This window comes from Colias philodice, chromosome 27 (assembly GCF_061535455.1).
Source record: "Colias philodice isolate Cphi_HAF_F1 chromosome 27, ilColPhil1 Martin Lab GWU primary, whole genome shotgun sequence".
NCBI classification, from domain to species: domain Eukaryota; kingdom Metazoa; phylum Arthropoda; class Insecta; order Lepidoptera; family Pieridae; genus Colias; species Colias philodice.
In genome coordinates, this window is record NC_143112.1 from 5,429,909 (window position 1) to 5,445,532 (window position 15,624).

Below are 15,624 nucleotides of genomic sequence, written 5' to 3' on the forward strand. Positions count from 1 at the left end.
GACGTAGCGTTTGCGGCGGTACCGGCCGCCATTGCACCCGTGCGAAGCCGGGTCGGGTCGCTAGTTACAAATAAAACAAACAAATAAAATATATATTTTATTATCATTCGTCCGACTGATCACTGGCTGACTCATCACCATCCTCCCATTCTGCTTCATCACTCGACTGTGACAGTTGGTCTACTTCCATCTCTTCATCGGAGGAACCATCTAGAAAATTAATAATTTTTGTTCATTATTTATTACTTACTCTTAATTTTTTTATTGAAGTGAAAACTTCTTTAGCGGCGTTGAGCACTTTTTCTGTAATGGGTATAAAATCTTAGAGCGTATACGCACTATGCGGGTAGCCGTCCGGCTGACCGCAAGCACAATTATTACTGCGATGCGGCTACCGCAGACCGCACAGTGCGCATAGAAATGAATATTACGTACATAATTGTGCTTGCGGTCATTTGTAACAGGATGGCGGTTCTACAGGAGTCTTAGTACGCAATGACAAAAAGAAAAATGATGGTCCGAACGCTGATACCGGATGCGTTAAGATACTGTAATATAAAATATAACAGTATCTTAAGATAAAATATTATAGTATCTTCACCGTGTGTGACGCGCTTTACGCTTTTTCGATCAGGTACATTCCAAAATATCAAACATGCTCAACGTTAATAATCAAGTTTTCACTTCTGCCGGCACTCCCCCAGTGCAACCCGTCTTTTTTTATTCCTTACTCTTAATTTTTTTACTGTAAATTTTTACTCCTTGGATATTAATATTGAACTCATGTGGGAAAACGCAATATAAAATTTACTTTCATTGTTTATTCTTAGTAATTTTAGAGTTGTAACATTTTAAAATTGTTATAGAAATACATATTTATTTTGATTATGTAAAATAGAGCGTGTGTGCCAAGCACACGTGTCGGAAGTGAAACTTCTTTGGCAAGATTCAAAGATAGCACAATCGTCGCCTTACTCCATGACGTGACCTTGAAATTTTACTCTCAACGCGCCTAAAGAAGCTTCACTTCAACTTTGAAATAAAAAAAAATGTGTGCGTGTACTAGTGTACACACGTAAGAAGTGAAACTTCTTTATTACCTTATTTTTCAAAAAATAATTTACTATATGCAACTTTACAGAAATACGTCGAATCAAGCGTGGTAGGGATAAGAAAAAGATGGCGCGTAACGGAAAAATGTCACGCGTAACGAAACAATGTTACACTAAATTTTTTTCCAACCCCGATAAAGAAGTTTTACTTAAATAATCAATAATTAAAGTTCTTTGGCATATTATGATATATTATGTAGTTAGATATAAGTTACATATTGTGTAATATTGACATGATTTAAAAGAGCAACTATGGAGTTTCTTGCCGATTCTTCTCCATAGATACTGCTTTCTGAATCGGTGGTAAATGTTAAAAATACTTATGTAATGACGATTCGAAAGTGCTACTAAATAGTAGTCTAATTGAATAAATGAATGTTTGAGTTTGAGTTTGAGTTTAATACACACCTTTATAGTTTAAAATTGCTTCTTGTTCCGTTGGTTCGTTTGAGTTAGATTTGCGTTGCGCTATCGTTAACTCCAATCTGCCTTTTAGATTTAATAACTGGCATAGGTTCGATCGTCTGAAATATAGTTATTTTATTTATACATATTATGTTGTTTCATTGAATATTGTTAATTCCTTATATGTGCAGCTTCCGCCAATGACACAATAACTTAAAATTATTGTGTCATTAAGGAAGGTGGACCCCAAAATACAAGTCCTAGTTTGGGGTCCAAATGTTACATGTTTGTACCTAACCCACAAATTGTTCAATAAATGATTTTTATTTTATTTTATTTATTTTTATATGTGCAGGTTCGCCCGCGGCTTCGCCCGCTTTGTCTAAAACCTAATCTATACTAATATTATAAAGCTTAAGAGTTTGTTTGTATGTTTGAACGCGCTAATCTCAAGAACTACTGGTCCGATTTGAAAAATTATTTCAGTGTTTGATAGCCCATTTATCGAGGCAGGCAATAGGCTATATATCTATATAGTGAAACCGCGGAGCGCAACCCTTAAATTATATACTAAAACCTGCCTCGAGAATCAATATATCTATTTAAAAAAACCGCATCAAAATCCGTTACGTAGTTTTAAATAATTAAGCTTACATACGGACAGAGAAAGCGACTTTGTTTTAAACCATGTAGTGATTTAAGAAATGTGAGAGTGATTCGTCTGTGTTTTAAGCATTCAACTACTGAACTGAATTTTATAAACTTTGGAACAAAAGAAAGACTGGTTGCAATTTTTGTACAAAAATTGAAATTCTCAAACCTACCATTTATATACATATAAGATATTCGTCTGTATGTTTGTACTCACCTATGTGTAAATATAGCCAATAGCTGTGTAACTTGGTCCGCAGCTTTTGCATTCATAGACGCTAATAATAATGCTGAATGTGACTTTAATAACGCAGATACCCATGTACAAACTGCTGAACATCTAGAAATTAAGAAAGAATTATAATTAGTTAAAAAAAAGCCGGGTTGCACTGGGGGAGTGCCGGCAGAAGTGAAAACTTGATTATTAACGTTGAGCATGTTTGATATTTTGGAATGGTATCCGTCTTACGCTTTTTCGATCAGGTCACGTGTCCTGACGCGAGTTTAACATTTTATACCCATTACAGAAAAAGTGCTCAACGCCGCTGGAGAAGTTTTCACTTCAAAAAGAACTAAAAAGAATTATCAGGAAATAAACCTGACAAGACGACTGACGACAAGAATATATTGTGTACAAATGTCGGCCTTATGTATCAAAGCCATCTCTATCGGGCAACCTTCAAGTAAATGGCAAAAAATATACCAATACGTTCAGAAAGTCAATTTCTGAATGATTCACGATAATAAAAGAATTAGCAGGTGAAATTAAACATTGTAATATAGTATTTAGTTGCCTTTTCCACAACACAAAATAATTAAGTTCCTGAATGAATGTTTGTTTTTAAGCTATTGCAAAGCTTCTATCGCGGGCCTTGAGCGCGGGGACCGAATCTAGAAATTCCGTAACGAAAAAACCTCACGCTCCCCACGGGGACGGGCACGGAGGTGTGGCTTGAAGGCATAGCATGCAGCTTTAGGCAGTCCCCGAGTGCCACACGTTTTTTCAATTTATTTTGCGTCTTGAAATACTACAGTTAAATAAAACAAAATTTAAAAAGCACAGCTATCCTACTTTCAACAACTCTAATAATTCTTTTTTCTTCTTAAATTTAATTTTAATTCATAACTTCAGTTGAAAATAAAACACATTTCAAATACTCACTGACTAGTCTTCTTAGTGGCCATATCGACTAATTTCTCTAATAAAACGGGCACATATTCAGCGGGAAGCGAACTGACTGTCCTTGAGGCTACAGCTATATCGTCCTTCTGTAGTACCGTTAGTATTAACCTGAAAATTATATTAGTATTAATAAACTGATAATCAAAATGTCTTATTAAATAAATAATTTTTCGATTTTGTGGTTGACATTGATATCTTTTAAGGGTAGAAACCAAGTAGAAACTAATGCATATTATGGATGTTTATATTGAAATTAATAAATTATTATTAATACGACTGTATTATTATAAGATGCTGTAAGTAATTTTTAACAAGAAATTCTGTTCTAGGGACAGATTTGAGACAAATATATATCCACATAAATATGCATTTTTATGAAATGTATTAATTAAAATAAAAAAATGTCTACTACTATACATTTATTTATTTGAATATACAACTAACATATTAAACGTCATTTAACTTATTAAAAAGGGATCACGGATAGCCAAGAAGCCGATTTTGCAAAAAGACGCGGGTTTGAATCCCGTTTCGTGATTAATATTTTCAATTCTTTAAATATTTCTCATTCATAAAGCATTTGAATGCTATAAAACAAAATATTAAAATAATACATACATATTTTTTTTAATTTAAAAATTTAACTTACCCTTTATCGTCCGAATGCAAGGCCTGTATCAACAATTTCGTTAAATTGTGACTGACCGGCGCTTTACTTCTGCTATTTAAGTCCAAGGCTAAGTTCTGTAACCTGGCTTCCATTGTTACTTCTACCTGTAGGAAAATTCATTAAAATTTAAGAAAATTGTGGAAATAAAAGTGAACCATTGAAATGTAAGACGCCTTACATTAAATAAATAAATATTTCGGGACTATATTCACACACGGCACGATCTGATCCCATACTAAGCTTTCGCTTGTGTTACGGAAACCAGATGGCTGATAAACTTACATATATAATTTTAAATAAATACTTATATAGATAATTAACACCCAGACACAGAGCAAACATCTATGTCCATCACACAAATATTTGCCCCGGGTGGGAATCGAACCCACGACCAGTGACTTGGAAGGCAGGGTCACTACCAAACAAGCCAACCGGCCAGTCGCAAACATTGCAAAGTTCAATTTCAACAAATTAGGGTTAATATAATTTTAAAGCATGCGTGTACCATGTATGAATGTGAGTGTATTGCATGTGTGCGTACGTCTTTGTGTGTGTAATGCATACGTGTACATAGTATGTGAATTTCATGCGTTCGACAACTACGACGAAAAACGACGTATGTACAGGTGTGTATTGCATGCATGCATACATGTGTGTGTGTTGCATGCATGCATACATGTGTGTGTATTGCATGCATGCATACATGTGTGTGTGTTGCATGCATGCATACATGTGTGTGTATTGCATGCATGCATATATGTGTGTGTGTTGCATGCATGCATACATGTGTGTGTGTTGCATGCATGCATACATGTGTGTGTGTTGCATGCATGCATACATGTTTGTGTCTGAATTTATATAATCACTACATAGTATAAAACAAAGTCGCTTTCTCTGTCCCTATGTCCGGTGTCCCTATGTATGCTTAAATCTTTAAAACTACGCAACGGATTTTGATGCGGTTTTTTTTAATGGATAGAGTGATTCAAGAGGATGGTTTTAGTACATAATTTATTATGTTTTAGACAAAGCGGGCGAAGCCGCGGGCGGAAAGCTAGTATCTTCTGCGTATATTTATTTATTTATTTATTTATTGAAAAACACACACTAACATTACAGTTTCCCAATACGATAGTGGTTTTACATTTAATTGAGATTAGTTTTACAAGTTATAACTATAACTTACAGAAGCGCCAGCCTCCGGCCGTTTTCTACTAACACCTCCCAGAGGTTCAACATATTTAACGTCTGAACTTTTGGCTGATCTTTCTTTGATGGCTTCATTACTTTTTGATTGCTTTTTCGCTTCCGCCTCCCCTCGTATTAAAACTTGCGTTTTTGATGATGGATCTGGTGTCTGGAAAAAATTATTTACATATAGGCTATTTTGCACTTGGGTTACATCATTTATGGGATTAAACAATAATTAAATCGTAATTTTAATACTGATTTTAAAAAGCCCCACAATTTTAACTTATCCAATTTTCTATGTAATCATTTGCTTGTTTTCATGATATTAGAAGTTGTTATTAAAGTAACAGTGTATAATTCAACTATGTATACGTGAAATTTTTCGTAACGAATTTCTATATAACATGAACATTTTAATTATTATTTACATCTATATAAAATCATCAAGAAGCAATCTATACAAATACTAATAACAAATTAGCTATCAAATTAATTATTTTAAGTACTTGATTTGTGAAATTTCGTGCGTGTATAACACGTCAAAATTTTATAATTATTTCAAGTAATTTTGTGCGTGTTATAGATCAAAATTTTATAATTAAGTTAAACACAATAAAAAACTCAAACTCAAACATTTATTTATTCAATAAGACTTCTTCTAGTAGCACTTTTGAATCGTCATTACATATTTTTTACATTTACCACTAACATTTAACTAAAGAAAAAACGACGTGTGTCACTCGGGGACTGCCGCGGTAAAGCTATTGCATGCTATGCCTTCAAGCCACACCTCCGCGCCCGTCCCCGTGGGGAGCGTGAGGTTTTTTCGTTGCGGAATTTCTCGATTCGGTCCCCACGCTCAAGGCCCGCGATAGAAGCTATGCAATAGCTTAAAAATACTTTTAGTTAAAAAGTAAACATAACTATACAATAATACATACCACTCTCTCAAACATCATCGCTGGTCCGTTCATATAGCCCAACAGCACATCACCATTATTCGGCAGTCGACAACAGGCAAGTGGTAGCGGATGTGCATCAGACGTACTTATTTGTATCGTTACAGATGGTTTGATTGGTTTTATTGCCGTTCTGGAAGATGTACAATCAATTTATAAGTTTTTGTAGATATGTTTATTTTTTCACGTTCAACTATCGTCAGTAAACCAACTTTACAGACAACCAATTTTTTTTTTTACGAAAAGTTGCTCTTAATGCGGCTTCCAAATGAACTCGCGCACAGTAGTACAATATACATTATCGTAATACTGCGCTCACGTTCAGTAACGGCCGGTACTACCTATATTACTTGCTCTGTGGCATGTTTGTGGCCGGCACGCGTTAAGCACACTCTTAAGTAACTAACGCTCTTAAGTAGGAGAAAATTGTAGTTAAAAATAATGTCATTAAGAAGAAATAATATGTTAATGATTAAATTGAGCAGTATTTTTACTTTTAAGTGTAAACAAGAAAGAATTCAGTTTAAAAGTGGTAAAAAGCTCAGTTACTATATAAATCTCTAGTACTCATTGCTTGTAGTTTCGTTTGTATTAAACTAAATTAAAACTTTGAGTTAGTATAATAAATCACTAAGATTGTTTAACTTTAATTAAATACATGAATGTATTTAAAAAATCGTAAAAATATGCCTAGAAAATAAAGTTCTGAGTCTGTACACTGTATGCTTTATAACTTTTAAAAAATTATGGTATGCAATAAATCAATTACTACAAGCATTTAATACATACCCATTTAACATATGTCCATAATAATGTACAACACCGCTCCTAGTAGCAGCCACAATCGCCAATTTCTTCCCGTCCCCCTCGCTACTCATATTAATGTCCACAAACTTAGGCGCGTCTTCGAGCACGAAATTATAAGTTGGCAATGGTATTGTACTCGGCATTTTGCATATTTTCTTCTTGGGTGTGTCTGTGTCTCCGTTTTGTTGTTCGTTCTTTATCGTTATGTCCCAGAAGCCTAGGATTCTCTCGTCTCTGTGGAGAGAATATATTTTGTTACTAGCGGTCCACCCCGGCTTCGCCCGTGGTACATATTTACGTTTTCTCTACATAAAAACCATCCTCGTACTTCAAGGAATATAATAAAAAAAGAATTATCGAAATCGGTTCAGCCGTTCTCGAGTTATGCGCTTACCAACACATTTTGCGATTCATTTTTATATATAAAGAAGAAGAAGAAGACTAGCGGTCCGCCCCGGCTTCGCCCGTGGTACATGTTTACGTTTTCTCTACATAAGTACCATCCTCGTACTTCAAGGAATATAATAAAAAAAGAATTATCGAAATCGGTTCAGCCGTTCTCAAGTTATGCGCTTACCAACACATTTTGCGATTCATTTTTATATATGTATAAGAATAAGATAAGATTTACTTAAGTTTTCTGGATGAGAAGCACTTATAAAGACTAAGTGCAAGAATAAAACAAAATAGATATAAATATGTCACTGAATAATAGTGTAAAATACTTTTTTGTTGAGAAAATATAGGAAAACTAATACTAATGATAGATTCTTATAGCGTTTTGAATTCAATTTTGACCATTAGTAAATTATTGTTTTAACAAAGACCTTCAACTATTTTTATCATGGTAATTGTTTTCTAACAATAAATGGGGTTTATCTGTAAAGTACAGTGTATACAGTAAAAGTTATATCCCTGCATTGGAAACAAAATAGGATGATTATTTTTAGAATGGAAACAAGCAATATGCCACAGCAGATAAAGCAACTCACTTATTGTTTATTTTTTGTAGTTAAAAATCCACCTAACCACAAAGAACTTTAGACAGGGTTTATATTTAAGCACAGATTCTCTTTAATCTGGTTTTGTCATATATCACATAGACAACTATTAAAGTGACAGATCCCTGGTTTAAAGTTAAAAAAGTGAAGTCCCATGTACCCTAGTGGGGTAAGGGGCAGATGCATTATGCATACATCTGTGTCACTGATCCATTTCCTTTTAGGGACAAGTAGGTGATCAGTCGTGTACTGCCAGACCGAGACATTTTTTTTTCATCTCCACCGGGAATCGAACCCAGGACCCCTTGGGTCTACGCTCACGCTTCAACCACTGTACCAAGGAAGCAGTCAATCGGCGGTCATAATCGGTTTAAAGTTACACTGTGTTAAAAAATGTGTGGTTTTATGAAACCACGGTAAAAGTGAAACTTTCCGAACACTGCTTTACCTACTCGGCAGCCGACCGTCACGCGACATGCGCTACACAGACCAAAAAGTTTGAGACAATGTAATAAAAGTTTCACTTTAAAATTGTTTTGTGTTAATACCATAAATTTTTCACTTACTGTGATCCCTCCAACAGCCATGTAGAACTACCCAACGTCGCAATACGTAATATATTCTTATCCGAGGTCATTGAACCAAGCGTTGTTAGTATGGAACACTTGTTTTTCTCAAACTTCCATAATTTCATTTTAACTGACGCTACTACCATGTAAGTCACTTCTGAACCCTGTAAACAAGCATTTTAGAATATTTAAGTGTTTTAACTATATTGGTTGCCTTGGGCCATTCTTATAGTTCACTAGCTTTCCGCCCGCGGCTTCGCCCGCTTTGTCTAAAACCTAATAAATTATATAGGTACTAAAACCTTCCTCTTGAATCACTTTATCTATTACAAAAAACCGCATCAAAATCCGTTGCGTAGTTTTAAAGATTTAAGCATACATAGGGACATAGGGACAGAAAAAGCGACTTTGTTTTATACTATGTAGTGATGTAGTGATAGTTATATCAAATTAGGTGTATGATAATTTTACATTTATTTTTTTACAATGGCTTCATAGAATTTGAATGAAAAAAAAAAATGTTTTGGGAATCCTTTAAGAATATGTTTCATCAAATAAGGTAACATTACTAACATTTATATGGTATACCACAACAAAGCAACACTTGAATATATTTTTTGCGTGTAAATAAGTTATGAAGAATATGTACATCAATTTTTAAGTCTTAAATTCTATGTTAAAATAAATAATTCATATTTGATGACGAATCTTCTACAAACACTATTTAATTTAATAAAAATGGTTCAGATGTTGCTATGGAGTTTCTTGCCGGTTCTTCTGCATAGATACAGCTTTCTGAATCGGTGGAAAATTTTTAAAATATGTAATGACGATTCAAAAGTGCTTCTAAAAGAAGTCTTATTGAATAAATAAATGTTTGAGTTTGAGTTTGTAAGAGACAGATATAAAGATAAACAAACATAATTGTTATCTTCAAATATCCTATGACATTTCATATTTTCAGTATAAAAAACAAGAACAACGCAATACTATGTTTGAAAGGCTAATAAACCAACAAAAACTTAATTGAATATCAGTCTAAATGACAACAGAATTAATCACTATGCTATCTCTCTTTACCTAAACGAAAAATCTAGACTTACCTGATTATGTGGCACTATTTTGATAACGGATGGCTTTTTTGAGACCTTTTTAGCATCAACAGATAATAAATTATATGTGTGTTTAGCAGACGACGTTCTAATGTCCCATTCGGTAACAACTTGATCAACAGAGATGCTGAATAAGCCATGATTTCTATGCCAGTCTAAGGATTCGATTTTCTTTGTCCCTTTTTCAATTACAGTTTCAACTTTTGCTTGTGCCACTGAGTATAGGAGTATCTTTCCGTGTGTGGTACCCAATGCTATGCATTGTGAAGCTTGTTTGTTGTTTGACTTCTTTTGAGGACCCTGTAAGGTTATGTTTTTATTTTGAGATTTGGATGATTAAAAGTAACTTCGACAACTGTATTATTAACATACAATAATATACAATCAAAGGTTTACCATATTTTTATGTTATTGACAGTTCTATAAATAAATTTTAACGTTAAAAACCACGTGTTGTTACTTACCGAATTTAAACTTATGTCTACCCATTGTAAACATGTCGGTGGAGCTGATAAATGGAATTCAGGAGTATACTCCTGTTTCAGGACATTTGTTTCTGTGTCCCATATTTTTAATCTACCGTCATTACTTATTAAAGAATAATATTTTCCATCTCCAGAAAACGCGGCCTCAACCATGTTTCCGAACTTTTGACGTTAATGCCTTCAATTGTCTGACGTCTGACGTTGATCATAGCGATTTATTGCCATGTAGGTACATGATGTCAACGTTCCATTATCTCAAAAAATGTCGATCACACATCACACACACACTCTTGTGCCACCATCAAAATTTATCATCTGTAACGAATCAAGAAAAAATCTAAGTGGTGGCATATTTCTTTCACATAATATGTCATTTGTGAATATAAAATATAAGTATGCGCTAAATGTGTTGTTTGTTGATAGAAAATAAAAGTGGATTTTGCGTAAAACGGACTATTGTAACTGTGCTGCCTCTTCAAAAAATTGTAATAAACACTAATAATTATGTTTTGATTCGTTCTTTTGTTTGAATCACTTAACTTGTTTATGTATCTATTTTATAAATTTTTAAACGCATTATAAATTTTATCTATGTCGAAGATGATAGAATAGGTATTTGACTTAATTCTCAGTGTTGCCATGTAGAGGGAATTAGTCGTAAAAAGTTATCTTCCCTTTTTGGTTGTATTCGTGCTGTCATGAATGTTGTCGTCGCTCGGTTCCGTGGTGTCTAATCGCGATCGAGTCGATTCGCGTACGAATGTAGATTTTAGATTAATTTATTTTTTTCAACGCTCTCGTTCCACTTTTTAATATTTCTTTGTTTTTTTATACTGTGCTAATAAGTGCTGTGATACGCTAATTGCTTTGCAGTGAAACAAAGGGCACCCTTTTCGTGTTCAAACGAAAGCAATCGCTTTATGAATATGATGTCACTGTTATTAGATCCTTGAATAATGAGTGTAAGTGTTGAAGACGTTTCTAGTCCTTTATCCGAAGGACAGAGTAGTGTTTTAGAAGTGGGTGATAAAGTAGAATGTGAAGTGAAACCTGCTGATAATGTTGAGGAAGGTCAGTCAGAGTCTTCCGCCCCAAAACCGCATCCGATGGCGTTCACGGTCGACTTTGGAGAGGCGAAGAAATTCGACAACCGTAGGCTTGAAGAGCTAGCGAAAAAGTCTCAAGCACGACATCAAAGAGTGCAGTCTATGTCTGCTAGTGTGCCCAAGTCTAGCCCTATCTCGCAACGGCTGTCGATGAGTGCTAAGCTACCGCGAAAGGCTCAAGGCTATAACTCGGAGGGCTATTTTTCCTCCGACCAAGAAGACGGTGGTTTATCGGGTTCCGTTAAACTCAGAAGTAGTCCACTAGCACAAAACACTGACAAAACCATCAGCCCAGTAAACCGACAAGTGAAATCACCCATAGATATATTCCAGCCGAAATGTACGTCCAAAAGTCCCATTGTAGATAGTATTATGTCGAGAAGTGAGAATTTTTCCACACGTCAAGCTCTTAACTTGCCGTTAAAAGCGAACAGTTCCTATTTACGAGACGTCCATAAAAGTCCCAGTTATGGTAACCTTGCTAACTATCAGAGACACCCAATGGCAGATATAGTTGATCATAGCCCTGAAGGTGTCATGCTAACAGACATATCCAGTCCTGAATTAGATATATTAACACCTGACAACGGTTTATCTACACCGGAACCATCGAAAAGTCCCATATCTCGTAAATTAAGAGCGACATCAGAAACGCCAGATTTGTTTAAAAAATGTCCGCCTAAACCCCAGTTGTATATAGACGATGAGGATGATAGGCAATCAAATAACTCGTCTACAGGTACATATACAATAGAAGGTGATAATTACACCGAGGAGCAAAAAGCTAGAATGAGTATAGATAGAACATTTGGGACACATTATCTCAATGAAGCAATAGAGGAAAAATTGAAGCGTAGAAGCGTAGAAAGCAATCCCGAGCTTATATTCGACTACACAAACCCCGCTGTCATTACAAAAGAGCCCAGACGAGATCTATGCTTGCGAAGCGCTTTGCCAATCACAAAAAACATAGAACTACCTAACAAAATGATGAAAGACAAAAACGTTTTAGAAATATCGTGCTGTTACGAATCACCGTCAGAGAGCGATCTAGCCGCACAAACGTCGAAACAAATCAAATCGACGCGTAGTTATTTAGAGAAAATAAAGAACAGGGTACGGAATATTACGGAAAAGACGTTTTCGAAATCACCGCCAAAGCATGGAGAGGAAGGTGATGTCGGTATGTTCACATCTGTGACGACGTCGGGCATTTTGAGTTCGAAATATCCGATAAAAGTTGAAATACCCAGGCGGAGGAGGTGTAGCTTAACAAAATCGGAAATAGACCAGACTGACTACATCCATCGCTTATCTAGAGAATCCTCTGTCCCTGTATCATTACCTAGCAGTAAGAATATTCTGGAAGAAGCGAAATTCGAGAGTACAGCTTTAAAGAACGCGCAAAAGGCGCTACAGGCCGAGAAACCTGACCTATCCCCAGAGCAGGTTGTTAATCAGCTGTCGTATTTAAGTCTGAATAGATGTAAGGGTGACAAAACTTGGATACAAGACTGGGCTGACAGTGTTAAGAAGTACAATAATAATACAATCGCTAACGAGTCTGGAGATCTCAATAGTACTTTTTCATTAGAAGATCGTCCACCGATAAGCCCAAGACTTCATCCCACTAAACGTAAGTTAATTATTTATTATCTATAGTCAATTACATAAATTAGTTTGGTTATTCGTAATTGTATAAATTTATAAAGAATAGAAAAAATTTGATCACGAGGCGGGACAAATGGCGGGATGAATGATCAAATTTTTTCTATTCTTTATAAATTTATATTTGTAAAGCATTTGAATGCCATAAAACCAAAAAATATATATTCGTAATTGTTTTAATCAGTATGAGTAATAATAAACTAATTTTATATGTTATTTATGCAAACATGTAGAAATAAACATAGTTTAGGCATGTTTTAGTTTTACATTAGTTAATGCATATTATTTTTAATTAATTATATTTGGTAGGTACTTAATGTCAAATTGAAATTTGGAAAAATAATTTAACTAAAGATTCCAAAGCCCTTTCATAAGCTTAAAAAAATATTTATTGTAAATGGATAACTAAAAACAATTGATTTCCTTAAATAGCTGTAAACACAAAGTATGATAATTTCCAACCATAAATTAATTTTCAATTATGTATCACAAAGAAACACTTTTTTCATATTATTCATAATTAATGTAAGACACCCATGCAATAATATGATATCAGATTAAATACATGACCATACATAAATCTAAGACCTACTCATGTACCTGCAACAGGGGCAATAAACCTTTATTTGGCTCCTAAATTGTGATGTGTATAGGCAAGCAGGGGCAATTTAGAGAACAACGGAAATTGACCGCTGACCAACTGAGATTGCACCAATATCGCCCCTGCGGTAGGTACATGAGCAGTCAGCATAACCTAGCTGCTTGCCCTGACTCTGCTCAGTTTGACACAGGATTAAAATTGAAATAAAATATACTTAACCATAAAAATAACTGCATTAAAAACTACCAACTTCAAAAACGGAAAAGTAATAAATAAAAAAGATTTGATATTATTAATTACTGCATATTATTTAGATGTGATATTTACTAAAAAGGTTTAATGACCGTGCACGGGCTTAATTCTAAGTGCTTAGTGTTTGGCACCGACTTTGGCCGACTAAGGCCTAAAAATGTTAAGTATAATATGTACATATTTCCTTATATTGTTATAAGAAAATGTATCACTCAGGATACAAAAAATAAATAATTATTCATGCCTCATGGCCTAATTTAATTACTAAGAATATATTCAAGGTCTACTAATTATAAATGTTAATATAATATATATATATATATTATCTACTAACTAGTTAGTGTTCGAAGCATTTAGTATCTTTTTTATTTAATAAATTGAGAAATTTAAATACTATATCAAAATATGAATTTAAATTCAAATTTAAAATATATTTATTTGTATAGATTGTTTTTACAGAAAATAGAAATATTTCAGATGTTAAAATTTAATTTTTCCAACTCTAAATGCCAATTTATTGGCACGCAAATATTAATTGAGTGCAATTTTAAACACAGATTTAAATATTCAATGAAGTCATATTAAATATTGAATATTAGCACAAACTCGAAATTCTGTGAATTTGGAGGTTTGTAGTAAAATTTAGAGTTCGTGGTAACAATTTGGAAGAAATTATTCACAGAAGTAGATTATTTAGAGTGGAGTATACACTATTTCTAATCAAAGTACTTATTTCTTCATGAACAATGCCTGAAACAAGTACCTATTAAACGAAATAATTCTGACGAAACTATTTATTGCCTTGAAAAGTGTTAAAATTTCATATAAATGGAGAGTGAAGATGTACAGGAGTTATATTTTGAGCGTAAAAGAGACAACTGAAGTAAATTCTGGCTAATTAGCTACATTTCAACATGCGACTAACTTATCTACACCTTTCTAATTATAATATTTTTGGGGAGGAAAAAAAATATCTAAGGGCGCTTTCAATTAATGCGTTTACGCGATAACTGCGTTAAAAACAACCGACTTCAAACTTGCACTTGCAACATTTACAAATACAGACAAAAATGTTCATAAAATAAAAACTACTGGGCCTATCCGAATAAAATTTTTATGGGACCAATTCGACACCATCCCGCATCGAACAAAAAAAGAATCACGTAAATCGGTTCAGAAACCTCGGAGTAATCGGTGTACATACATAAAAAAAAAACATACCGGCCGAATTGATAACCTCCTCCTTTTTTTTGAAGTCGGTTAAAAAGAGGATCGTCCGTGCGCCCTAAAACACCGCTTCCGCACCGCGGCCGTCCGACACGAGACGCATAAATTGAAAGCGCCCTAATAAAAATAATTTATTAACGATTTTTTATGCTCATTCAAAACATACAATCAGACATCTTCTTGTCAAACAAGGATATTGTCATATGGCCGTGAATATTAGCGTCAACGTATTGTAAATATTGTAATTTAGCGATGAATATGACTCGAGAATTTCAAAACACGTCTCTTTTGTCTTCTGTTAATATCAAGGTTATGCTTATTACACGTAATACATCGAGTTTTGGATACGAATTTTTATTTCTATGCTCAGATATTTTACGTTTGTGCTATTTTTATATTTTAAAATTCTAAATGTCACTATATAACCGTTTTTGAAAGTTCTTTCGTTTAGGTACATTCGTCCTGAATGATTTAACGTATATTTTTTATATTCAATCCGGGCAGAGTGATGGCAAACAGCTAGTAAAACTAAAGCACTATTAAAACTATAAAGTTGTAAATAGGTAATTTGTGAGCGTCCCATTTAATATGTTGAGCAGTATAATACGATAACTAATTTGTAATT

At 34.1% G+C, this 15,624-nt stretch overlaps 2 protein-coding genes across 3 annotated transcripts in view; one reads left to right on the forward strand and one right to left on the reverse strand.

Moving 5' to 3' along the window:
- Window positions 1–84: 84 nt before the first annotated feature.
- Window positions 85–10,333, reverse strand: LOC149476646 (WD repeat-containing protein 43). The gene is made up of 11 exons (XM_089711905.1): window positions 10,125–10,333; window positions 9,652–9,960; window positions 8,546–8,712; window positions 6,961–7,212; window positions 6,154–6,304; window positions 5,208–5,378; window positions 4,001–4,125; window positions 3,331–3,459; window positions 2,386–2,508; window positions 1,521–1,636; window positions 85–210 (listed from the first exon to the last, which is right to left on the reverse strand). Exons 1-11 carry the CDS (start codon window positions 10,296–10,298, stop codon window positions 104–106), a joined length of 1,824 nt encoding a protein of 607 aa, XP_089568031.1. The 5' UTR covers window positions 10,299–10,333; the 3' UTR covers window positions 85–103.
- Window positions 10,334–10,814: 481 nt separating this feature from the next.
- LOC149476647 (uncharacterized) overlaps window positions 10,815–15,624 on the forward strand; it is a 46,964-nt gene continuing 42,154 nt past the window's right edge. For both annotated transcript variants that reach the window (XR_016317827.1, XM_089711863.1), the window contains exon 1: window positions 10,815–12,887. Coding sequence is in view for 1 of the 2 variants with exons in the window: in XM_089711863.1 (XP_089567989.1) it covers window positions 11,102–12,887 (1,786 nt within the window). In the remaining variant the exon portion in view is untranslated. The remainder of the gene's footprint in view (window positions 12,888–15,624) is intronic.

Excerpts from the sequence above, each read along its gene's own strand:
- LOC149476646 (XM_089711905.1), bottom strand. The coding sequence starts at position 10,298 with ATGGTTGAGGCCGCGTTTTCTGGAGATGGAAAATATTATTCTTTAATA. Across the intron at positions 7,213-8,545 it reads TGGCTGTTGGAGGGATCACA|AGACGAGAGAATCCTAGGCT; the intron begins GTAAGTGAAAAA and ends TTCTCTCCACAG. Across the intron at positions 2,509-3,330 it reads GCCACTAAGAAGACTAGTCA|ATGTTCAGCAGTTTGTACAT; the intron begins GTGAGTATTTGA and ends CTTAATTTCTAG.